Source organism: Pseudophryne corroboree, chromosome 7 (genome assembly GCF_028390025.1).
Source record: "Pseudophryne corroboree isolate aPseCor3 chromosome 7, aPseCor3.hap2, whole genome shotgun sequence".
Lineage (NCBI taxonomy): Eukaryota > Metazoa > Chordata > Amphibia > Anura > Myobatrachidae > Pseudophryne > Pseudophryne corroboree.
This window is the reverse complement of record NC_086450.1, coordinates 192,527,447-192,555,006: the sequence shown is the minus strand read 5'-3', so window position 1 is coordinate 192,555,006 and position 27,560 is coordinate 192,527,447. Positions and strand designations below refer to the sequence as shown.

Sequence of the window (27,560 nt, the reverse complement as noted above, 5' to 3'; positions counted from 1 at the left end):
AGTATTCCAAATAAAAGGGGATTCATAAAAAGCAACAATTCAATTAGTAATAGTCAAAAGACATTGAAAAAAGTGTTTTAAAAACTATTATACGAAAAAAATCTCCATAGAATTCTTCTATAACTTATTCAGAAAATCCCTAACCTCACAACTGAGGGGGGAGACTGCCCAGGGTTGGCAATCTGTATGTATGCTATATTTCAGAGTACTAAAGCCTGTCACTCAGCTGTATATGAATATGTCTAAATACAGATTCAATTTATAGTTAAAGTGTTGTTGCTATAGACTACTCCACATTGGGTCTTGATTAAAATCCCTCCTATTTCATAGAATGTATGGCACAACTTCCCTGTCAGTATTTTATCTGTTTTTACACCATTGAGACATGGGATGAAAATAAATCCCAAGTCTCAGGAATGACTAGTACACTGAGGGAGAGAGATGTTGGGCCGAATATAAATATGCCCCTTATAGATACAGCTGAGTGGTAAGAGAATTCAAAAAGATACCAGACACCTCCCCTTTCTTGGGGCTAAATTTTAAAATGCAAAGTTATGTGATTGCGCTTGTAGATATAATATGCCCAAACTGGGTTGATGCTTAGAATTATGGGATATGCATATGTAATTACTGTATCTCCAGCACTATCTATTAAAAAGTTAAATGATCATTGATATATACATTAACAGTGCTCCTGAAAATAACAATAAAGGTGACAAAAAGGGGGTACTAAAACATTCATACAAAAAATGCGAAAAGTGAATTAATGAAAAAATGAGTTTTATTGTAAGAACTTACCTTTGTTAAAACTTCACAAGGATAGACATTGGGGTGTAGAGTAGGATCTTGATCCAAAGCACCAACAGGCTCAAAAGCTTTGACCTTCTTCCCAAGATGCATAGCGCCGCCTCCTATATCACCCCGCCTCCGTGCACAGGAGCTCAGTTTTGTTAACCAGCCCAATGCAGTAGCAAGTAAAAGAGATGACAACTGCAAGTTGCCACAAACACCACACTCTCCCGACAGGAGAAGTGTCAGCGCCAAATGCCATACCAACCCAAAGAAGCTAAGTGCGTCAGGGTGGGCGCCTTGTGGAGCCCAGTGTACCTCGCAGAAATAGTTTTAACAAAGGTAAGTTCTTACCATAAAACTCGTTTTCTGCTGCGGGGTACACTGGGCTCCACAAGGATAGACATTGGGGATGTCCTAAAGCAAATCCTTATGAAGGGGATGCACTGCAGCGGGCACAAGAACCCGGCGTCCAAAGGAAGCATCCTGGGAAGCGGCAGCATCGGAGGCATAGAACCTTATGAACGTGTTCACTGAGGACCACGTAGCCGCCTTGCACAATTGTTCAAGGGTCGCACCACGGCGGTCCGCCCAAGAAGGTCCAATGGACTGTGTAGAATGGGCCGTAATGTGAGCAGTAGCTGATAGACCAGCCTTCACATAAGCATGTGCAATCACCATTCTAATCCATCTGGCCAAAGTCTGCTTGTGAGCAGGCCAGCCCCGTTTGTGAAACACAAACAGAATAAAGAGAGAATCAGATTTCCTAACAGAAGCAGTTCTCTTCACATAGATACGGAGTGTCATGACTAAGGTTTTTGTGAACCCGGTGCTAGCGAAGTCTGCGCGGGCGACTGGAGGACTACACGAATACCACCACTGACCTGGTTTGGAAGTGTTGTGGACTCGGGGTCTCTTCCGGTGACTGGGAAGAGGAACCGCGGCAGAGATGGCCGAATCCAGGTTCTCCTCATGCAGGATGAGGTCGGCAGACAGGAAGCACGTGTGGGCGCTGAAGGTCTCCTGAAAGACAGAACTGGAAAGGCGCTGATGAATCAGTGAAGAATAACAGGTACAACTGTGCTAAAGGGCACGGGGTGCTTGGGGACACTGAGATGCTTGGAGACACTGAGGTGCTTGGAGACACTAAGGTGCTTGGAGACACTGAGGTGCTTGGAGACACTGAGGTGCTTGGAGACACTGAGGTGCTTGGAGACACTGAGGTGCGTAGAGGCAGTGGGGTGCGTAGAGACACTGGGGTGCTGAGGCACGGAGGTGCTGGAAGCACGGAGATGCTGAGGCACGGAGGTACTGAGGCACGGAGGTGCTGTGGCACGGAGGTACTGAGGCACGGAGGTGCTGGAAGCACGGAGGTACTGAGGCACGGAGGTACTGAGGCATGGAGGTACTGAGGCACGGAGGTACTGAGGCATGGAGGTACTGAGGCACGGAGGTGCTGAGGCACAGAAATGCTGAGTCACGGAGGTGCTGGAAGCACGGAGGTACTGAGGCACTGAGGTGCTGAGGCACGGAGATGCTGAGTCATGGAGGTGCTGGAAGCACGGAGGTGCTGAGGCACGGAGGTGTTGGAAGCACGGAAGTACTGAGCTCTGGAGATCCCAACTACAACAGTAGTAAAACTGAAACACGACAGCTGTGGTTTTCAGTGGAGAACATGGAATTCAGTACTGTGCCTTTAAGACGAAACATTGCAGCTGTGCCTTTACATTGAGACTCAGGGAAATGGTGAAATCAAATGGCAACACACAAGTAAACCAAACGGTAACAAGGGAACAGAGTTTCCACAGGAACTTAGGTACAAAGGTTACCTTAAGGGAGCTCAGCATAAAGACTCACACAAGGCTGTATGTGACACGAGGAACGGGCCCAGATTCTAACTCAGCCTCCTGATTTATACTTCCTGGTCCTTGATGATTGGTGAGCAGGATTAGGTGATGCAGACAGTCTCAGGCTGGCAGAGGATTGGACAACTCTGGGTCAGGTGAACAGACACTGTCATGTGACTACTCTAGCCAAGGCTGTGATGTAGAATGAGGCCTAGCAGGCCGAGAGAACACTGAAGCCTGGACTTCTGCAAAACACAGGATGCTGGCTTTTAGACCTAAAGTTCAGATTACTGAATTCAGCCTCACACAGGAGATCACCACAGGTGGAGCTAATTAACTATTACCTCTCAGGCAGAGAACTCAGGAAAACTCATAGTGCTGACAAGCTGTTTAACTCCGTGAGTGAAAAGACACAGGATCCAGGACAGATGGCAGGGGCAAGTCACCAAATATAAAACCTACAGTCAGGATTGTGACAGTATCCCCCTCTTCAAGGGTGGACTCCGGACACCCATCTTAAATCTTAGAGGAACTTGAGAAATTCATACAGAAGAATTTAGGACCTTCGTTGATGCCTCTTCTTCTTACGGGAACGTTTGGTTTTGACCAAGGACAGCGGGGTCTCCTGTAAAGAAAAACCTTCCTTAGAAAACATGGGGCCTCCCAAGAAAGGAGTAGCATCATGAACTGGATCAAATTCAGAGTCTGAGTCCAAGTCTAATGGAAGATATGAATCTCCCATAGATACACAGTTTGCAGATGAAAAGGAGGTGCACTGGAGTTTTAAATTCTCTGGGCTAGGAGAGACTCCAACATGAGCAATTTTAATGGTCGGATTCTTACCGAAGGAGATTCTTAGATTATCCCTGGGAGGACAGCACAAACTTCCTTCTGCATTCCCTTTAGAGCAGGATATCTTTACCGAGTCAGATTCCATAGGTTTAGGACCAAATTCTTTAACCACAGCATTACTAAAAGTCTAAGTCATGGAACACAGGATCATTACTCTCAAAAAGCATGTTGGCCCACTCCAAAGCTCTTCCTCTGAATGCCAGGAACAGATATCGAGTAACGTTGGAAGGAGTTACTGCACCTGAAGGATCAGACTCCATCCGAGAGAGAAAGTGTTCAACCAGAGCGGCGTATTGCAGTAAATCTCCATCGAAGTAAATAGGTGGTAAACCATCAGACGAAAGCTTAGAGGCTGAAACTGGAGAAATCTTTGACTGGACGAGTAGGACTGGATTGGATCCGAGGATACTTGAATTGGCCGGAACCAAAGGAGACTGACCAGGCTGGTCCTGGAGTAACACTGGACCGGCTGGAACCGGAACGAACTGACCAGGCTGGGCCTGGAGTATTGCTGGGCCGGCTGGAACCGGGACGGACTGAGCCCTTTCTTCACGGGGCTGAACTAAGGCAGGAGCCCCCTCTTCACGGGGCTGGGCTGAGGCAAAAGCCCCCACTTCACGGGTCTGGGCTGAGGCAAGAGCCCCCACTTCACGGGGCTGGGCTGAGGCAAGAGCCCCCACTTCACGGGGCTGGGCTGAGGCAAGAGCCCCCACTTCACGGGGCTGGGCTGAGGCAAGAGCCCCCTCTTCGCGGGGCTGGGCAGCACTCTGTAGATTCTCTGGCTGGGCAACACTCTGTAGACTATCTGGCAGGGCAGCACTCTGAAGACTCTCTGGCTGGGCAGCACTCTGAAGACTCTCTGGCTGGGCAGCACTCTGAAGACTCTCTGGCTGGGCAGCACTCTGAAGACTCTCTGGCTGGGCAGCACTCTGAAGACTCTCTGGCTGGGCAGCACTCTGAAGACTCTCTGGCTGGGCAGCACTCTGAAGACTCTCTGGCTGGGCAGCACTCTGCAGACTCTCTGGCTGGGCAGCACTATGCAGACTCTCTGGCTGGGCAGCACTCTGCAGACTCTCTGGCTGGGCAGCACTCTGCAGACTCTCTGGCTGGGCAGCACTCTGTAGACTCTCTGGCTGGGCAGCGCTCTGTAGACTCTCTGGCAGGGCAGCGCTCTGTAGTCTCACTGGCTGGACAGCGCTCTGTAGTCTCACTGGCTGGACAGCGCTCTGTAGTCTCTCTGGCTGGGCAGCGCTCTGAAGTCTCTCTGGCTGGGCAGCGCTCTGAAGTCTCTCTGGCTGGGCAGCGCTCTGAAGTCTCTCTGGCTGGGCAGCGCTCTGAAGTCTCTCTGGCTGGGCAGCGCTCTGAAGTCTCTCTGGCTGGGCAGCGCTCTGAAGTCTCTTTGGCTGGGCAGCGCTCTGAAGTCTCTCTGTACCCCTCACTGGGGCTGAAGACACGGACGCCCCCCCTGGGGCTGGACACTCTGAAGACGCCCCTCCTGGGGCTAGACACTTTGAAGACGCCCCTCCTGGGGCTGGACACTCTGAAGACGCCCCTCCTGGGGCTGGACACTCTGAAGACGCCCCTCCTGGGGCTGGACACTCTGAAGACGCCCCTCCTGGGGCTGGACACTCTGAAGACGCCCCTCCTGGGGCTGAAGACACGGACGCCCCCCCCTGGGGCTGGACACTCTGAAGACGCCCCTCCTGGGGCTAGACACTTTGAAGACGCCCCTCCTGGGGCTAGACACTCTGAAGACACCCCTCCTGGGGCTGGACACCCGGACTCCTCTGTGACTCTAAATGGCTTGAATATTCTTCTCTGGACACCCAACTTGGGATAAGGTCTTTTAATCACCGGACCCCAGTCATAAATTTGAGTCTCTTTCCGAGTAGCCATCTTGATACCCCCGTCAGCAGTAGCAGGATCGGCTACTGTGGATGACTTGTAGACATGAGCACTGTGATACTGAGATTTGTCACCATTCCCTGGCTTGCGAAGAATGCAGTCTTTAACAAAATGACCGGAATTTCCACAGTAAAGACAGAGGTGTAGATCCCTACGCCGCTGACGTTCAGCTTCAGAGAGCTTGGGCCGTGGATAGCTCTGATGAACAACTTTTCCTTGCAAAGAGGAAGAGACTCTATTAACTGGTTGGGACAAAACAGGATCAACAACGTTGGTAGTATTCCTGAGGAGATCAGGCATCACAGAGAGAATACTAGGCAAAAGTTCTTGTAACTGTAGTAACATCTGGTAGAAAATCTGCAGTTGGTCAGGAGTCTTAGAGCAGAAGGTCAGAGAATCTCTGGAGAAAGAATTCCGCTGCAGACACTGTGCCAATTGATGCTGAGTCGACTCCAGACCTTCCAAGCGTCCTGCAATATTGCTTAGGAGGTCCTGCGTCAGACAAACACTTTCGGCCGGGTCCATGTGGCCAGTTCCTACTGACATGACTAAGGTTTTTGTGAACCCGGTGCTAGCGAAGTCTGCGCGGGCGACTGGAGGACTACACAAATACCACCACTGACCTGGTTTGGAAGTGTTGTGGTCTCGGGGTCTCTTCCGGTGACTGGGAAGAGGAACCGCGGCAGAGATGGCCGAATCCAGGTTCTCCTCATGCAGGATGAGGTCGGCAGACAGGAAGCACGTGTGGGCGCTGAAGGTCTCCTGAAAGACAGAACTGGAAAGGCGCTGATGAATCAGTGAAGAATAACAGGTACAACTGTGCTAAAGGGCACGGGGTGCTTGGGGACACTGAGATGCTTGGAGACACTGAGGTGCTTGGAGACACTAAGGTGCTTGGAGACACTAAGGTGCTTGGAGACACTGAGGTGCGTGGAGGCACTGAGGTGCGTAGAGGCAGTGGGGTGCGTAGAGACACTGGGGTGCTGAGGCACGGAGGTGCTGGAAGCACGGAGATGCTGAGGCACGGAGGTACTGAGGCACGGAGGTGCTGTGGCACGGAGGTACTGAGGCACGGAGGTGCTGGAAGCACGGAGGTACGGAGGTACTGAGGCACGGAGGTACTGAGGCATGGAGGTACTGAGGCACGGAGGTGCTGAGGCACGGAGATGCTGAGTCACGGAGGTACTGAGGCACGGAGGTGCTGGAAGCACGGAGGTACTGAGGCACTGAGGTGCTGAGGCACGGAGATGCTGAGTCACGGAGGTGCTGGAAGCACGGAGGTGCTGAGGCACGGAGGTGTTGGAAGCACGGAAGTACTGAGCTCTGGAGATCCCAACTACAACAGTAGTAAAACTGAAACACGACAGCTGTGGTTTTCAGTGGAGAACATGGAATTCAGTACTGTGCCTTTAAGACGAAACATTGCAGCTGTGCCTTTACATTGAGACTCAGGGAAATGGTGAAATCAAATGGCAACACACAAGTAAACCAAACGGTAACAAGGGAACAGAGTTTCCACAGGAACTTAGGTACAAAGGTTACCTTAAGGGAGCTCAGCATAAAGACTCACACAAGGCTGTATGTGACACGAGGAACTGGCCCAGATTCTAACTCAGCCTCCTGATTTATACTTCCTGGTCCTTGATGATTGGTGAGCAGGATTAGGTGATGCAGACAGTCTCAGGCTGGCAGAGGATTGGACAACTCTGGGTCAGGTGAACAGACACTGTCATGTGACTACTCTAGCCAAGGCTGTGATGTAGAATGAGGCCTAGCAGGCCGAGAGAACACTGAAGCCTGGACTTCTGCAAAACACAGGATGCTGGCTTTTAGACCTAAAGTTCAGATTACTGAATTCAGCCTCACACAGGAGATCACCACAGGTGGAGCTAATTAACTATTACCTCTCAGGCAGAGAACTCAGGAAAACTCATAGTGCTGACAAGCTGTTTAACTCCGTGAGTGAAAAGACACAGGATCCAGGACAGATGGCAGGGGCAAGTCACCAAATATAAAACCTACAGTCAGGATTGTGACACGGAGAGCCCGTACCACATCCAAAGACCGCTCTTTGGGAGACAGATCAGGAGAGACAAAGGCCGGTACCACAATCTCCTGATTAAGGTGGAACGAAGAAACCACCTTAGGCAAATAACCGGGACGAGTCCTAAGAACCGCCCGGTCACGGTGAAATATCAGATATGGGGAACTACAAGACAAGGCACCCAAATCCGACACTCTTCTAGCTGAAGCAATAGCCAGCAGAAACACCATCTTAAGGGAAAGCCACTTAAGATCAGCTGAACCAAGAGGTTCAAACGGAGCCTCTTGTAACGCCTCCAAAACCACCGACAAGTCCCAAGGAGCCACAGGCGGGACATAGGGAGGTTGGATACGCAACAAGCCCTGAGTAAAGGTATGCACATCAGGTAAGGTCGCAATTTTTCTCTGAAACCACACCGACAAGGCAGATATTTGAACCTTGAGGGAGGCCAGACGCAGGCCTAAGTCCAGGCCCTGCTGAAGAAAGGCCAACAACTTGGCTATACTAAACTTGGAAGCGTCATAATCGTTAGATGCGCACCAAAGAAAGTAAGAATGCCAGACCATATAGTAAATCCGATCCGAAGCCGGTTTCCGGGCCCGCAACATAGTTTGAATGACCGCCTCAGAAAACCCTTTAGCCCTCAAGACGGAAGCTTCAAGAGCCACGCCGTCAAAAGACAGCCGGGCTAGGTCCTGGTAGACACAGGGGCCCTGAACGAGGAGGTCTGGGCATTGTGGAAGTAGAATTGGACACTTTGACGATAGGTCCTGCAGGTCTGAGAACCAGTGCCGTCTGGGCCACGCTGGAGCTATGAGAAGCAGAATTCCTCTTTCTTGCTTGAACTTCCGAATTACCCTGGGCAGGAGAGACACCGGAGGGAACACGTACGGCAGCCGAAACCTCCACAGCACCGCCAGCGCATCCACGAATGCTGCTTGAGGCCCCACTCTCCGGCGTGTACGTCCTGACGACTGAGAAAGTCTGCTTCCCAATTCAGGACTCCCAGAATGAATATTGCCAATATGGCCGGTAGATGGCTTTCCGCCCATTGCAGAATCCGTGAGACTTCCTTTATTGCCAAACGGCTTCGAGTGCCACCTTGATGATTTATGTAAGCCACTGTGGTGGCGTTGTCCGACTTGAACAGGACGGTTCTGAATTAAATGCTGGGCCAGGTTCAATGATTTGAAGACCGCCCGCAATTCCAGAATGTTGATCGAGAGGAGATCCACCGGCCCTGAAGGGAGTGTTGCTCCAGCACCACGCCCCAACCTCTTAGACTGGCATCTGTCGTCAACAGGACCCAGTCGGATATCCAGAAGGGATGGCCCCTGCATAATCGTTGGTCCTGGAGCCACCAGTGCAGCGACAGACGGACCTCCGGAGTCAATGAGATCATGTGAGACCTGATCCGGTGAGGCAGGCCGTCCCACTTGGCTAGAATCAGCCTCTGGAGGGGGCGAGAATGGAACTGAGCATACTCCACCAAGTCGAATGCTGACACCATGAGGCCCAGCACCTGCATCGCCGAATGTATCGACACTTGCGGACGAGAAAGGAAGCAACGAATCTTGTCCTGAAGCTTCAGGACTTTCTCCTGGGACAAGAACAACCGCTGGTTGCGAGTGTCCAATAGCACTCCCAGGTGCACCATGCTCTGAGCAGGAACCAGGGAGGATTTCTTCCAGTTGATGAGCCACCCGTGGGCTTGCAGAAACCGGACAGTCATATTCAGATGACGTAGGGAATTTCTGGGGAATTTGCCAGGATCAACAAGTCGTCCAGATACAACAGGATCCTGATCCCTTGACGGCGGAGTACCACCGTCATCACCGCCATAACTTTGGTGAAGACTCGCGGAGCCGTAGTTAAACTAAAAGGTAACGCCCGAAACTGGTAATGGAGGTTGCCAATCGCAAACTTCAGGTACTGCTGATGTGACACTGCTATAGGAATATGCAGGTAAGCAGCTTGTATGTCCAGGGAGACCATATAATCCCCAGGTTCCAAGGCCAGAACTATAGAGCGAAGGGTTTCCATACGGAACTTGGAAACTTTCACAAACCTGTTCAATGCCTTGAGGTTGAGAATGGGCCGAGAAGACCCATTCGGTTTCGGGACTAGAAACAGCGGAGAATAGTACCCCCGGCCCCTCTGAGCAAGAGGCACCTGTACCACCACTCCTGTATCCAGGAGGGTCTGTACCACCGAGTGTACAGTATTTGCCTTTGTCTGGTCCAAAGGGACGTCTGACAGGCAAAATCGATGAGGGGGGCGGTTTTTGAAGGCTATGGCATAACCTCTAGTGACGACTTCCCGTACCCAGGCATCTGAAGTGGTCTTCAACCATTCCTTGGTATACCCTAGAAGCCGGCCCCCCACCCTGGGATCCCCCAGAGGGAGGCCCGCCAAGTCATGCGGCAGGCTTATCGGTCTTGGAAGCTGGCTGACGGGCAGCCCAGGCTCTTTTGGGCTTGGCTTACCAGGTTTGGAAGTGCGGGCCTGCTTGTGGTACGCCTGACCTTTTGCTTTACCTGAAGGATGAAAGGGGCGAAAGGAAGTACCTTTAGCCTTCGACACAGAAGGAGCGGTACTTGGCAGACAGGCAGTTTTGGCAGTAGCCAAGTCAGCCACTATCTTATTTAAGTCCTCCCCAAACAGAATATCTCCCTTGAAAGGGAGTACCTCCAGGGTTTTCTAGAGTCCAGATCCACAGACCAGGATCTCAGCCACAATATCCGGCGAGCCAGGACTGTAGTAGAGGCCTTGGCTGCTAGAATACCGGCATCAGAAGCCGACTCTTTAAGATAGTGAGAAGCTGTGACAATATATGACAAGCCTTGTCTAGCATGGTCAGAAGAGATTACAGCTTCCAACTCTAGGGCCCATGCTTCAATAGCCTCTGCAGCCCATGTTGCTGCAATAGTGGGCCTTTGTGCAGCACCCGTGAGGGTGTAAATCGCTTTCAGACAACCCTCCACACATTTATCCGTAGGCTCTTTTAGAGACGTGACGGTAGTGACAGGTAGAGCTGAGGAAACCACCATCCTAGCCACATGCGAGTCTACTGGAGGAGGCGTTTCCCAATTTTTAGACAGCTCTGGAGCGAGGGGATAGCGAGCCAGCATCTTCTTTTGAGGCACAAACTTCTTTCCTGGGTTTCCCTAGGATTCCTGACATATATCCACTAGGTGGTCAGAGTGAGGTAAAACTTGTTTAACCACCTTCTGACGCTTGAACCTATCTGGTTTCTTAGGAGGGACGAATGGCTCGGGATCATCCGTAATCGGTAGAATCAACAAAATAGCCTCCAAAAGAACAGGAACATCCACATGTGAACTACCCTCCTCATCAGCAGTATCTGTGTCAGAATCTGTGGGGTCAGTGTAAGCGCCATCTTCATCAGATGAGGTGTCAGTGACAGCAGTGGATTGTGAGGAGGTAAGAGCTCGCTTAGAGTACCCCATGGTCTTAGGCGAGTGAGGACTTTTTAGTAGTCAAGGACTGGTTCAATTTCTTCAATAGAGCAGACAAGTTATCTGCCCACGGCGGGTTAGCCGCGGGGACCACATACGGTTGAAACGGCATAGGAGGTCCCATAGGGGGTGTTAGTTTAGTAACTAGCGTATTTAGAAGTGTGGAGAAAGTAGCCCACAGTGGTTATTATGGACCCCCGTTGCCACAGTCCCACTGGGGGGCAAGGAGCCCCCAGAACCAGAGCCCGCAGCTGCTATAGTCTCCTCATAGGGATCTGTGGCTTCACAACACCGGCAGTGTGTTCAGCCCCAGAACCGTTACCTTCAGAAGCAGACATGATATAACTTGCAATATCAGGTAACACAGTACAATTGTCAGCAGCACAATACCTCATGCCCAAACCCCTGCGCAGTGTAGCCAGCACAAGCAGAGATACAGGAGAGATATGGTGACTTAAATCACAGAGAAAAATACGTATTTGAGTATATCTTGTGAATATCCTATATTATTATAAAACCTGACGCACCAAGCCCCCTCAAGTTATAGAATATAGGGATAGCAAGGTGAGTGAGAGACACGCAATGGAAATCACTCAGCAAGCTAATGTACACACATATAGTCACAGTTATACAATGCAGAGGTTATTAACAACAATAATACCGCACTGGACCAGCATATATATATATATATATATATATTATATATATCCATCAAAAACGAGGCGGCACTCAGAGACTTCAAGCAGCAAACGAATTTAGTGCAAAAACTGCAGTGAAACAATCAACGTTTCGGGGTATTTAACCCCTTCATCAGGATCCTGATGAAGGGGTTAAATACCCCGAAACGTTGATTGTTTCACTGCAGTTTTTGCACTAAATTCGTTTGCTGCTTGAAGTCTCTGAGTGCCGCCTCATTTTTGATGGATGAATATGGGGGTAACACCCTAGTGGAAGGCAGTAGCAGCGAGTTAGCCCAGGGGGCGGACCGAGTGCCGGCGTTCTGTGTGTGTTATATATATATATATATATATCTATAATCAATAGATATAACACTGCACAGTCAGAACTGGATGTATATCACAGGGTACTTGTACCAGAGAACCCTGACTAAATGCACTCTTTCTTAACTAACACTGACTAATTGACATGTAGAATACTTAAGTGTCATGTAAAGTCACAGCGCTGACAACCAGGTGGCTTTACAAAGGAGGATTTGCCCAAGCAGTCCCAGGAACAGTGTAGCTGGGGAAATGGAGCCCAAACACTGACAGGGAGTGAGGGAGAGACAGATATGCAGCTCCAGGGCGGGAACATTTACTGGAAATGGCGCCCTGGGGCTGGGGGAGGGGCTCCAGGTCTAAGCTTTATCCCCTCTGCTGGCAAAACCACCGGGTACTGCGGGCTACTTGTAAAAAGGTTGAGAGAGAAAACCTGACCTGCACCCATGCCCTGGTGATCTAGTGGGATCGCCTGTACTGCCACAGTGTCCACCGCCAGCGCGCGCGGCCCGCCTCCCATCGGCCGCGCCGGATCGCGATAAAGTGCGGGTTCCGCGAGCGGGACCCACTTACCTCCTCAAGTAGCCACTTACCTCCTCCAGAAGTGCGGCCGCGCGATCCCGGAGAGCCCCAGCCGTGTGTGACTGACTTGGAAGAAAACCGGAGCCTCCTGCTGTAGGTACCCGGCAACCAGGGCGCGGGAGTGTACAGCACCTCTGGGGGAGAGATGGAGCTGCAGCAGGTAATATCTACTGACATCTAACACAATCTGTGCCACTGCTGCTGCCCTTCTAGTCTTCTTTTTTCCTCAGAAAAATCTTTTTCTAGAGCTGCTGTGAGCAGCTTTTCCTGTTACATGCTTGCACTGCAAGCACCAACTACAAAACGGAGCTCCTGTGCACTGAGGCGGGGTGATATAGAAGGCGGCGCTATGCATCTTGGGAAGAAGGTCAAAGCTTTTGAGCCTGTTGGTGCTTCGGATCAAGATCCTACTCTACACCCCAATGTCTATCCTTGTGGAGCCCAGTGTACCCTGCAGCATAAAAACAGTTACACATTTAATAATAAACAAGTGTGTTTACACACAAAGTTGAAATATTCTTTAGGATTCTATTCTGTAAATAAGTGAAAATGAGGTGATGAACGTGAGTACAGTGACTAGAGAAAATGTATGACAGTGTACAAAGTGTGAACATATATGACTGAGAATGAAATAAACTAAAAATGAGTGTATAAATATTTTAAAGAAGTAGATCCATATTGTCTATTCATTTTGGTTTTTGTGCTGTGTCTGAGACCCAGATGGTTATACCTATTATTTTCCTTATTAGTGTATTGTGTGTATAAGGTAAGTCATTCTTATAACCTGAGTGATCTGAATTCTGTTGCCCAGAAGTCTCTCCAGGTCGGGGTCTGTTTGTAAAATGTCCAGATGTCTATGGAGGACATATTTCCATTCATTGCAGTATGTACTTATGAACCTAATACTGTCTTGTTCCTCCCCTCCTGTTTCCCTTCTGTGCTTTGATGTTAATAATTGATCTCTAGTGTATCTCTTTGTGTCCTTATAGGCCTTTTTAATCATTCTGTTACTATAGCCACGAGCCTTCAATCTCTGACTAAGTTGTTCCGATCTTAATTTATACGTTATGTCTTCTGAACAGTTTCTTTTCATACAAAGGAATTCACCCTTCGGCAGACCCTTCAATACTGATGGATAATGAGAGCTCTTACTTCAGTATGTAAGATACTGTTGGTGGAGGTTTTTCCCGAAAGAGATTCGTGGAGATATGACCGCCCTCCTTTATACACAGAGTGATGTCTAAGTAATGGGCTTTGGTTTGGCTGGCTTCACATGTTAATCGTAGGTTTAGAGTATTGTGATTTAATTTTTCCAGAAATTCTATAAATAACTGTATTTTGCCATCCCAGATTATCAGGAGGTCATCGATGTAACGTAGCCACATGACCACCAGTGGTTTGTCATCATTGCAAGATGCTGGTATGGGCCTAATTCAGATCTGATTGCTGGGCTACAAATTTTGCTGTCCTGCAATCAGATAATGCGATTCGCCGTGCATGTGTGCATCACATGTGTACGCCGAGCTGCTAAAATACACTTTGTGCAGTCTGTGCGCAACCCAGGACTTACTCCTCCAGTGCAATGGGAACAGGCGGATCGGGTCCGTAACTGATGTCAGACACCCTCACTGAAAACGCTTGGGCACCCCTGCGTTTTTCCGGACACTCCCTGTAAACGTTTCGTTGCCACCAACAAACGTCCTCTTCCTGTCAATCACCTTGCGAACGCCCGTTGTAATGCATACGTATGAGAAGTTATGACCTGATTGCCCGCTGTGCGAAAACGCACAGCAGTGATCACATCTGAATTAGGCCCAATGTTGTAAATACTCAGTGGTTATCAACAGCAGTGACTCCTACATGCTTGTGGGAGGGGGGCTGCCACAACCCATGCCAAAGAGAGAGAGGAGAGGACACAGCACTTGCCAGCCGGGTCCCGGTACCTGCCCAATGCACCTGACAGGTGCCGTAATCAGTGCATGTGCACAATTGGCAATAGGATCGCAAATGTACAAAATACACAGCTTCTATGGACTGCATCGGCCGCAGCCCATAGAAGCCGGATAGGCCTGGCCTAAAGGCAAGGAGTGGCATCCTATTGGAAGCACGCTCTCTGCTAATCTCAGTCCAGTCTAGCAGTCCCAGAGGGAGAAAACTCCTACCCCTGGGGCTGCCTGTCATGTATGTGATTGGCAAGTAGCACTTCCAATGAGAAGTCACAAACTGCAATTGGCTCACTGCAGTGGCGGATTTTACTGAGGGGGAGGGGGTCTGTCGCCCTGCAGCCCATAGGTAAAATCCGCCCATTGGTTATCACTGAATGTCCGGCTCACAGTTTATACTACCTACTATACACAGAAATACTGTATACCTATACTATGACTTACAGATGTGACCACATACACCTCATATTGTGCCAAATAGGTGTGTTTGCCACGGCACAGGCTCTCTTAGTAATTCACGACATGCACTTCGCCACAGACTTTTTCACAAGATATGCATCTTCATGCATCAACAGAGTAAAAATTACAATAAACGTATACCAGGGACATTAGCACTGGCGCGAATGTGTAAAAAGGCAAAATACAGGACAGAAATCTGATACGAGTGAGCTGCCCCATACTTGACGCCACACATCGATGTGCTTAATCTATGACTTTTTACCAATTCCCTTGCAACAAAATACTAACTGCCTAGTACCCTATAAATGACTCTGTATGTGTCTTCCATGCAATTAAGATGTTAAATGTAGGAAAAATACGAAAGTCTGGGAATCGCTACCCATGGCAGAATCATCTAAATGCGCCATATGGTGCAAAAAGTATAGGAGGATGAGGACAGATCTATAGATACCTTTTGCGCCAAGAGTCTGTCTTGCATAGAAATAGACCATACTGCATAAATCGTAGGTCAGGTTAGAATATATATTTACTTCCAGCACAACTTAATCAGGTATGTAATACTTACATTTTTGGGGAACTTATAGTCTCCAATTGTCACCTCATGCTCATGGATAATTCTTGCATTGGTCGGTATAACAGGGTACAGTCTGCAGATAGGGAGAAAAGAACAGTGCCTTGAAACGGATCTTTATCAGAGTATTAGGACATGTACAAATTATCTGCAAAAAGAGAAATAAGAATATGCAAGATAAAACCAGACACTGCAACATGCTGTTTCTTTATTTGCACAATGACACATACGTGCCTACTTGCCTAGTCTCCTGTATTATCTGTTATGTTATACTACTAAAATTTGTGAATCTTCCTGCACTCCTGTAAGAGTTACTCAGTCTCTTGGATCCCACCAACTTCCATAGGCAAACACAGGGGGGGTTTCTGGTTGTACGGAAACCCCCCTCTTCTTGGCAAGTGGCTCAAATATGACAACAATAGTAATGGTAAATAATACTATTACTAGAACTGCCGCCACATCATGCAGTTTTTGGGACAGCAGAGCTGCTGCACATGCCCAGATGCCCAGTGGTAGCAGCTTCTTCTACCAAGTTTGTTGTGTGTGTGTGGATCTGGGTCCTCAATCAGTGCACTGGACCAGAGAGTAGCTACCAGGAAGATGAGACAGGAGCATTACCATAAGGTGGAAGAATGTGTTCTTAGAAAGTGCAGTACTGGTTCTATTATGTTTGTGTATTTATTTATTTATTATGGTATGATTAACCTTTTTCTGACCACTTATTTATATTATTTAAGTATGTTTGATACAGCCTATACTATAGACCATCTATAGTGTTAAATATAAATACTGTATTTCATACAGTATACAATGTATAAAAAGACCAATGTTCAGAGTCTTTACTAAGTTCTTCTACTGCTCCCCCAGATTTCTGAACTTGCTCCAATGTTCCGCAGAGTGGGAGATTGTGGGATTGCATTTGGAAACCCCTCTCAAGAAATCCTGCGTTTGCCACTGACTTTCCTAGTATAGTGGGTGGTCAGGTGTATTGAGAATGTGATTTATGGCTAATTACATGATCATGTCCTGTCCCCTCAAGTCATGGCATTGCACCTATCACTTGCACCTCCCCGTCAGAATCTTCTGGAGGATAGCATTTAAAAGTAGTCAAGTATGATAGTCCCTACCAGGAAACAGTAATCCATCCCGAACCCAAGTAATATCAGAATATGCCTAGTTTTCACATTTGGCTCATGTTACAAGGTTAGAATCAAGGTTTGGATCACTGTTCATTGTGGATGGCAGGCTCCAGCAACAATTTTCCCTATACTGGCAGCACCTAAATGTCATTAGCTGATGACCTTAATGCTTAAAGAACCAGTGAGCCAAGCTAGAGAAGGGTCTGGGTCCTATGCTAGAAGAACCCACAGACTCTGTATGGGCCTTTAGTGTGATTTTGGGACCTTTCTGAAGGCAGCACGCATCTCAAGATGTCAGTAGCCTAAGCTGTAGCCTGATTAGCTTACTGGTGAATCAGATGCTGCCCCTCATCATTTACCAAAATACATAAAAAAGGTTTACAGTATTCCTGGTTCAACAGTGCTCATTGTTGTACCCTAGCTGTGAGACTAGATTTCCTAATGTATGATCAAGCTGCATGCTAGATAATGCAGCGAACTTTGGCTTCCACAAAAATGGAAGCCAACAGGAGAGTAACATTGAGTAACAGGAGATAGGGCTTGGACAAGGCCTCTAAGATCATTGACAAGGGTGAGTCATAGTCCCCTGGCTATAAAACAATCTCCAGGAGATACACACATCACACTAATAGGTAGACCTGTACTTTACTTTTTTTGAAGCTTCCTGTGACCACTCATAAATCGAGGGATACCTAAAAAACAGTACAGGTCCTGATTACGAGTAAAAAAAAAAAAACAAAACAAAAAAAAGGAACAATTTGCACCATACTTGCCGAGTCTCCCTGAGTGTTAGGGAGAATCCCTGAAACAGTGGTATGCTCCCCAACTCCCTAATAATCTCCCTTATGCTGGGCATACATTGGGCCTGATTCAGAGATGGACGCAGTTCATACAGCAGCTTTGTCTTTTGGACGCAGCTCCAGTACAAATATATGCTAGTGCCCTAGAAGGCATCCTCTGTATACAGACACCTCCTCCATGGTTGTGTGATCCACTGCTGCATCTGAGGATGCAGCATTGGATCACTAACGTGAACATTGGCCATCCGAGTAACCATCAGGTTACACACGATGGCTGGGATGTTCATGCTGCTGGGCCAAGGAAATCTGCATTGGAAGAAGCAGACCCTGGCCTCGGCATGCCTATAAAACGATGGCAACAGGCCCCCATTTTGTAGGATGGACACCATCGCCGTCCGCCCCTGCTCCCAAAGGCAGCAGCCTGTCAATCAAGCTGCAACTTAGGGGGCATTGCATGTGACAACACCTATTCTGCACATGCAGGGAACCAGTCCTGCACATATACTATTCCCCCACCATTCGGTTTATTTACTAACCCAGTGGTTCCCAAACTTTTTTGCGTTATGGCGCCCTAGAGTATCAGAATTTTTTTCACGGCAACCCTAGGAAAAAAATGTCTTATTGAGAAATTTAGAAAGAAATATTAAATTAAGTAGATTGTGTTTATATGTTATCCTTAGGCTCAATTGTGTGGTGATGGACAAGATTTGCTTCTGTTTGTCCCCATATTTTATGACTGGCAGCCACCAGCACTAGTTTTGCCTATTATATTGACCATAAATAATTTGAATTGGTCCTGGACCACCAATCCAAGGCACCCCTGCAAGGGTCCCGAGGCACCCCAGGGAGCCACGGCACACAGTTTGGGAACCACTGTACTAACCTGAATCAGACCCATTGTCAGGTAAAATGTCTGTCAGACCGACAGACATTTTATATAACAGCCTAAAGCTCATCAGATATCATAACCATACACTGAGATATTTCACAATGTATGGCCATGATAACTGCTTTTAAGAAGAATCATGACCAATGATCATATCAATCGGGCATGTTGTAAGATATTTCATACATGTTGTAAGATATTTCATGCCGACCGATTATCGCTGACTGTGTGCAGCCATACATTATGCAATTATCTGTCCAATCTGTAGATAACTGCATCATTTATGTCCAGGCTTTATGTGCGCAACAGAATTGTTTCACTTTAGAGGAAACAATGTGGAATGTGCGCTATAAGAAAATGGCCTCTGCTCTCCAGCACACTGATGCCTACATGAGTGGCTGTGTGCCCAATGAATTACATGAACCTACCGGAAGGGAGAGCGTTATAGAGGGCTATTTAAGATACTTGAAAATAGTAGAGTGCATAATATTTTAATGCACAGTTACGCCTATGGTAAAACATCTTGCATTATAATATATACAGTAGGTGCTTATACGTGCTGATCTATGTAACCGTTTTACTGTAGATTATTCATTTGCAGTTGGACATAAATCATTGTTATGACACACCTGTCAGGTGGAGCAGTACACACATTCCTGAGCGCTGTACGCACAGATGTTATGCTATCAATCTCCCTGAGATGTTTTATTCATAAGTAGGCAAATATAATCTTCACTTTGGTAAAACCATGTTGCATTGAAAGTGGTGCAGCTTAAAAATTTGCATACACTAAGGGCCCTGCGGTGTGGTCAGGGGGAGCGACCCCTGCTTCTAGCCTGTAAAAAAACAGCGCATATGAGCTGAGCGCAAGAGGTGCCCTGACACTACAGACCGGGGCTACAGTGCCTACCAAGCACTGCCCAGCACAACAGATCATGCGGGTGGTGCTGCTGTCTGCCGGGGACGTGGTCGCCTTCAATGCAGTGTTCTGCTGAGCAGTCTGATGCCATGCACTACACTGACGTCACCACATCACAATGCCAGAGGAAAGAAGAGCTGCACAGAGATGAAGGCAGGCTTACAACTAATAAGGTAAGTTGGATGGGTTACAGACGTCATGCTTGTATATCCACAAAACAAATAAAAATGTGTAATTTGTGGACATAGGCTTCCAACCTCAACTGCTGATGATCCTCCACTTAGAGAGATCTTGTTGTGCTACTGTTTTTCATACAATTGATAAACTGCACGTGTGGCACTTCTATAAAGCTACAAATAGTAAGTGGATTGCTGTAGTTGTACGTGTTCCACCCATCCAGTCAGCATTTAGCATTTTAAAGCAGTTCATGAATATGACAGAGCTCCACGTGAGCAATTGCTAATATAATAACATTGGGGATTGTACCATAACTGATCTTTCTCACTACAGAGGTGCACTTACTTTCTGCAGCGGGGTACACTGGTATTCCACAGGGAATAACATCGGGGTGTAGAGTTGGATCTTGATCCGAGGCACCAACAGGCTAAAGCTTTGACTGTTCCCAGGATGCATGCACCGCCTCCTCTATAGCCCCGCCTGCAGTCACTGGAGCTCAGTTTGTACGTTGGTGCCTGCAGAGCAGGTCACTAACAGGTGGGGCTGTGCTAGGCATCCCTGAAGAGCTTTTTAAGAAGACTTCAAGGGCCACAGCACCTTCTATGTCATTTTGACATGCTGTGCTGTGGCTCCATCACCTCCCCCAGCAATGCTGCATATTCCCGCGGCCTGGTTCCCGGGTACTTGTAGCGGAGGCACACCGGACTTCAGGCACACACCGCTGACACTCTCCAGGATCCCGTGGCTGCACATCAGGAAGGAGGTAAGAGAAGCCCCCAGGTGAGACCCGCTGGTAAATCGCGGTCCGGTCGCGGTCCCAGGAGACGGACCGCGCCACTAGTGTGGACACTGTACTGCACAGGGATCCCATTATATCCACCAGGACAAGAAGCACAGGTCGGATTTACTAAAATCCATTTAATATAGGCTCCATAGTACCCGGTGGTGAGGCTCAGCATAAGGTATAAGGCGCTGACCTGTAGCCCCTCCCCCAGCTCCGGGCGCCAACTACGGCTGGTGTTCCCGCCCTGTAGCTGCATTTCTCTCTCCCTCACTCCCTGACAGAGATTTTGGCACCATCTTCACTACTAGCTGGGCTGATCTCCGGGACTGCAGGACTCTTTCTCCTCTGTAAAGCCCCCTGTCTCATCAGCGATGTGCATTTACAGGCACGTAAGTATTCTACGTGTCATTTAGACAGTGTTAGTTAAGAACAAGTGTACTGCTATCTGAATATTTAGTACAAGTATGCTGTGATATACATCCAGTATCTACTGTGCATTGTTATATCTATAATCATATATATTTATATGTAATTTTAGTAGACCAGTGCAGTTTTATTGTTTATATGTAATAACTTCTGCATTGTACATGTGACTGAGTGTGCCTGTAGCTGTTGTATGGGATTCCATTCTCCTATATCACATATTGCTATCACTATATTCTGTACCCTGGGCTAAGTGCGTCAGGGTCCCATATATATATATATATATATATATATATATATATATATATTAGTCCTCCAGGTACAGCCGGCACTCTCACAAATTGCACAACAGGCTCCGGTGCCCGGAAAACACACGCCAATATCCTTCCAAAGGAACCGGCACTCGGAGACAACAATATGTAGCAAAAATGATTTTGTATTAATCCATAGTCAACATTTCGGGACAGCACGTCCCGTCGTCAGGACAAATATACCACACAGACAGGCCTGTTCAAGTCTAATCAGATAAAGCCATCACTGTGGCGTACATAAATTATCAAGGCGGCACTCAAAGCCGCATGGCAATGCTGGAAGTAGCAAAGATCCTCCGCTGGGCGGAATGTCATCTGCCAGCAATATTGGCAGTGTTCAGTCCCGGAGTCCTCAACTGGGAAGCGGATTTCCTCAGTCGTCAGGACATTCACGCCAGAGAGTAGAGTCTTCATCCGGAAGTCTGTCAACTCCTAGGGGACAAGTGGGGCCTACCAGATGTAGACCTGATGGCGTCTCGATACAATCACAAGGTTCTGGTCTTCGAATCAAGGACAAGGGATCCTCAAACAACGTTCGTGGATGCACTGGCAATTCCATGGAACTTTCGGCTGCCATACGTGTTCCTTCCAGTGTCACTCCTGCCCAGGGTACTGGGGAAGTTCAAGCAAGAAAGAGGAATACTACTTCTAGTCGCTCCAGCATGGCCCAGATGGCATTGGTTCTCAGACCTGCAGCGTCTATCGATAGAGCATCCTCTTCTACTTCCTCAACACCCACACCTCCTCATTCAGGGCCCTTGTGTCTACCCAGACCTGGCCAGACTGGCTTTGATGGCATGGCTCTTGAAACATCACTCCTGAGGGCCAAGGGATTCTCTGAGGCAGTTATTCAAACTATGTTGAAAGCCTGTAAACCGGCTTCTGCACGGATTTATTATAGGGTCTGGAATTCTTACTTCACCTGGTGTGATGGTAAGAATTATGATGCATATACTTTCAAAACTTCCAGACTTTTGGCTTTTCTGCAACAGGGCCTTGGCTTAGGCCTTCGTCTGGCCTCCCTCAAGGTTCATATTTGTGCCTTGTCGGTGTGGTTTCAGAGGAAAATTGAGTCTCTCCCTGACGTTTATACTTTCACTCAGGGTGTTTTACGTATTCAGCCTCCCTATGTCCCTCCTGTGGCTCCATGGGATCTGTCTGTTGTTTTGTATGCCCTAGTCTCCAGTTGAACCTCTTGAGTCTGTGGATCTTAAATGCCTTACGCTTAAGGTAATTTTTCCGTTGGCTATTGCCTCTGCTAGGAGGTTGTCGGACTTAGGTGCTTTGTCCTGTTGTCTGCTCTTTCCGATTTTTCATTGTGACCGGGCAGTTCTTAGAACTCGTCTCGGTTATCTCCCTAAGGTCAGGGCCGGATTAACAATGGGGCAGATGGAGCTGCAGCTCCAGGCCCCCCATTGAAAATAGGCCCACAGGACCCCAGACCAGCCAGCCGATGTCCCAACCACCCCACGCACCGCCTCCTTTCTTTCTCTGCTGGGTCTGGGTTGTCCCCCTGTCAAGCTCTGCCCCGGACCCCATCATAAATCCGCCCCCAGATCCACCTGTAGCTCCGCGTCCTAGCCCGGCCAAAGTTATTGCTCACCTCACAATCAGAATCAGGCTGGACTGCAGGTAAATCCTAGGTGTTCCGTCCTCTGCTCTGTAACTCCGCCCACATCGGGGGCGCGACCAATACTGCTCGGCTGGTGAACGCTGAGGAGATTCCTGATCTGTGCAGGAACTCCTCAGCAGTGTCTGCTGCTCTCCAACTGGCTGAGTGACACATCACACACAGTCATTTAGCCAATCGGAGCACAGACACCCCCAACCCCACACACTGACTGCCTGGAGGCTGATGGACGAAATTGCACTGCAGACTGCAGTTCAACATGAACACTGGAAAATGGTTAGTCTGGTGTCAGTGTGTCACACTTTCCCTGTCCCCGAAGCCTACACGTTTCTTATATCTTTTTCCTCTGGGTGTAGCAGCCCCTCCTTTAACACTTTCCCTGCCAGGTGCCTTTTCTGCAGTATGTATATGTATATATACTATGTACACAGAATGTACACTGTATATTTATGTATGTTTGTTTATGTGTATTCCATGTACGTGTGGGGTTGGGTTTGGATGACCAGCGGTTGGGTGACTGCCGGTCACCATACCGTCGCCGGGATCACGGCTGTTACATAGCATGCGGTCGCAATGATGCCCCTTGCGGGCTCGCTGAGCTCGCCACAGGTTCTATTCCCACTCTATGGGTGTTGTGTACACCCACAAGTGGGAATAGTCCATATTGGTTGGCATGCCGACATACAGGCTATTCAGAGTTCAGTATCCCGGTGTCGGTATTGTGACCGTCACATAACCGCCTCCGTATGTGTGTGCTATATGTGTAAATGGGTAGGGTACGGGATCCCGGCGCTTAGAATGCCGGTAGTCACAAGACCAAAACTGGTATCCCGATGCTAAGAGTCCCGACACCAGGTTGGTAAGTCTGCTAACCCTCTCCCCACCCTAACTCTAACTTCCCACAGTCTAACTCTAATCTCCCTCCCCACAGCCTAACCCTCCCCCTAGTGCCTAAACAAAACCGTGTCCGAAACCACAAAACCTAACCCTAACCCTCCCCCCCATACTTATGTTCGAAATGTTGACTGTCAGGATTCTACCTCCGCCTTTGTGCAAGGAGGAACAGGAGGAGCACTGCCAAAGCCCTGCAAAATGACCTCCAGCAAGCCACAAATGTGCATGTGTCTACTCAAACGATCAGAAACAGACTCCATGAGGGTGGTATGAGGGCCCGACGTCCACAGGTGGGGGTTGTGCTTACAGCCCAACACCGTGCAGGACATTTGGCATTTGCCAGAGAATACCAAGATTGGCAAATTCGCCACTGGCGCCCTGTGCTCTTCACAGATGAAAGCAGGTTCTCACTGAGCACATGTGACAGACCTGACAGAGTCTGGAGACGCCAAGGAGAACGTTCTGCTGCCTGCAACATCCTCCAGCATGACCGGTTTGGCAGTGGGTCAGTAATGGTGTGGGGTGGCATTTCTTTGGGGGCCGCACAGCCCTCCATGTGCTCGCCAGAGGTAGCCTGACTGCCATTAGATACCGAGATGAGATCCTCAGACCCCTTGTAAGACCATATGCTGGTGCGGTTAGCCCTGGGTTCCTCCTAATGCAAGACAATGCTAGAACTCATGTGGTTGGAGTGTGTCAGCAGTTTCTGCAAGACGAAGGCATTGATGTTATGGACTGGCCCGCCCGTTCCCCAGACCTGAATCCAACTGAGCACATCTGGGACATCATGTCTCGCCTCATTCACCACAGACTGTCCAGGAGTTGGCGGATGCTTTAGTCCAGGTCTGGGAGGAGATCCCTCAGGAGACCATCTGCCAACTCATCAGGAGCATGCCCAGGCGTTGTAGGGAGGTCATACAGGCACGTGGATGCCACACACACTACTGAGCCTCATTTTGACTTGTTTTAAGGACATTACATCAAAGTTGGATCAGCCTGTAGTGTGTTTTTCCACTTTAATTTTGAGTGTGACTCCAAATCCAGACCTCCATGGGTTAATAAATTTGATTTCCATTGATAATTTTTGTGTGATTTTGTTGTCAGCACATTCAACTATGTAAAGAACAAAGTATTTAATAAGAATATTTCATTCATTCAGATCTAGGATGTGTTATTTTAGTGTTCCCTTTTTTTTTTTGAGCAGTGTATATACTGTGTATATGCACTTATACTATGGTATATGCACATATACTATGGTATGTATACTGTATATGTACACTATGTCTGTCTAGGTATGTTTATGTGTGCAATGTATATGTATACTGTCTTTGTACACTATCTAGCTTAGGGTCAGTCTAAATGCGGGCTAAGTGTGTGGGTTGCTGTTGCAATGGCAGGGAGACACCAGCAATGGCACCGCATCTCACGGCCCGCTCCCACTCCAAATTTGACCAATTTTGTACACAGCCCTGCCATAAAGTACTAACTGGCAGGGTCAAGAAATTCACCTGCAATTGGATTTTTGTGTAAACTATGTGTATTATTGCTACTCTTAAGTGGTGCACCTACTATAATCAAAAGGTCACGATTATTGATAATTTTTAAAGGGGCGCAGATTAATGATATTTTAGGAAAAGGGCATGGATTAATAATCTAATAAAAGGGGCACAGATTATTGATATTATGATATGGGATGACCACTCCCCTCCAACTGATGGCCACAACTACCCAAGGTTGGTTACGTTCCTTCAGTGGGCCCCTGCATTTGCATTTTCCTGTGGGCCCTTGATGCCCCAAACTGACACTGACCTCAGTGAATGAGCCCAGGTAACCCAATCTGCCGTCTGAGAATTGACATATTCCTAGGAAAGGATTTCCTGAGTTCTTACAAAGACCAGCTGCTGCTTGCAGAGTGGGTAAGAGCCCAATCATCAGAGGTGTTTCAGCCCCCCTAGCCATTGTTTATGGAATTTATCAGGGTGATCTGTAGGAGCTTTGTTTTGTCCATCCATTTATTGTACCACATCACCCTGTCCCTGCATCCAGGTAACATCACCCCTATACCCTGTCCCTATATCCCAATACCCTCACTGCTATCCCCTTTCGCTGCTTCCTGATACCCTCACCCCTACAAAAAAATAGGCCCTTCATAAATTTCAGCTCCAGGCCCATGTGGACCTTAATATGGCACTGCCTAAGGTGGTGTCATCTTTCCATCTTAACCAAGAGATTGTGGTTCTGGCTGGTTTGTCTTCCAAAGAGCGGTCTTTGGATGTGGTACAGGATCTCCGGATTTACGTGGAGAGGACTGCCTCTATCAGGAGGTCAGATTCCCTTTTCGTACTTTTTGGCTTTCACAAACGTGGCTGGCCTGTGAATAGTCAAACCTTGGCCAAATGGATTAGAATGGTGATTGCACAAGCATATGCACAGGCTGGTCTTCCAGTTCCTGCTGTTTTCAAAGCCCATTCTACTAGGTCTGTTGGACCTTCTTGGGCGGCCCCCCGAGGCGCATCCCTAGAACAATTGTGCAAGGCGGCTACGTGGTCCTCTGTGATCAGGTTCTATCCCTCTTCTTCCACCTCCCAGGATGCTTCCTTTGGACGCCGGGTTCTTGTGCCCGCTACAGTGCGTCCCCTCCCATGAGGAACTGCTTTAGGACATCCCTGATGTTATTCCCTGTGGAATACCAGTGTACCCTGCTGCAGAAAAGGAGATTTATGGTAGACTTACCATGGTTAAAGCTCTTTCTGCGAGGCACACTGGATTCCACAGGGCGCCCACCCTGATGCACTTAGCTCCTTTGGGTTTGTATGGCATTAGCTGCTAGTCTCTTCTCGTGTCGTGAGAATGTGGTTCTATGTGACTTACATCTGCCGTCTCTTTTACCTGCTACTGCATTGGACTGGTAAACGAAACTGAGCTCCAGTGCCTGGAGGCGAGGCTTGGAGGAGGCGGTGCAATGCATTCTGGGCAAAGTCAAAGCTTTAGCCTGTTGGTGCCTCGGATCAAGAATCAACTCTACACCCGATGTTATTCCCTCTGGAATCCAGTGTACCTTGCAGAAAGAGATTTAACCATGGTAAGTCTACCATAAATCTCCTTTTCTCTGCCCCTGGTCTGAGACCCTACATGTAAGTCCTCTGTTAGTCATGTTTGTGGCATTATTAGAACAGCCTCATTGAGGATTTCCTGAAGACTCAGAATTGAAACCTATAAATTCCCATAACATTTTGGGGCTATACAGCCCCTAACCATTCAGTTGCATTTACCATACCACCGCTTCTAAATTTCCACTGCAACCACACACTAATTTCATAGAGCCCATCGCAGGGTATGCACAATTGGGCAAAATGTGTCTCAGTATGGCCATAGACTCTTCAAGCACCATTTTACCTGCATCAAGCTTAATCCATTAAGAGCTGATATTACCTTGTGGGACTATCTAACACTCACATCCAGATAAGAAATTTCAAACTGGTCATTTTGTAGGTATGCTTTAGTGCTTTTTATAAAAACTAGCTGAAGTACCCGGCGTTGCCCGGGTTTACATTTTCTAGTATTAAGTTATCAATGAGTTGGATGAGTTGGATGTACAGATGTGTCCTCACACATCTTTACATTTTATTGCTGCATGGCGTGGCGTTGCGGTGATGCATACACAAAGCATACCAGCAGCAGGCTATTGATTTTCTAGCGTATGCATGATCCTGTGATTGCCACGGGAAAACACAGCATCTAAGTGCGTGCTGCAGGAGCATAGCTCCCCGCTGCCCACACTTATTAAGTGCCTCCGGCACTCCCTCTCCTATCAGGCAGCTGGAGTGTCGCTTCATTAAAGCTTTCATCCAAATCCATACAGTGGAAGGCCCAGAGCAGGCTCCCTGTGTCAAAGTTCTGCCCAGCGTACACCAATGGGAGGTCCATCCGGGGCCCCAACCCTCTAGTATGTCTTCTTCTGGGATCCAATGTTACCACTACGATTATTTTACTGTGGTGTTCCTTTACCCCTATCCCCCTCGAGTTCCATATAAAGAAAGATTTAGGACCAATCTAGAGGGATGCAGAGAAAATATACCAGATATGCTGCATTATCATTAACATCTGGTATAGAATTCAAACAAGCAA

The 27,560-nt window shown here is 48.1% G+C and overlaps 1 protein-coding gene across 1 annotated transcript in view; it reads right to left on the bottom strand.

The window, feature by feature from the left end:
- Window positions 1-27,560, bottom strand: part of LOC134944944 (sterol 26-hydroxylase, mitochondrial-like) — a 193,172-nt gene that overhangs the window by 11,219 nt on the left and 154,393 nt on the right. The window contains exon 7 of the mRNA XM_063933891.1: window positions 15,464-15,545. Coding sequence (XP_063789961.1) covers window positions 15,464-15,545 — 82 coding nt within the window. The remainder of the gene's footprint in view (window positions 1-15,463; window positions 15,546-27,560) is intronic.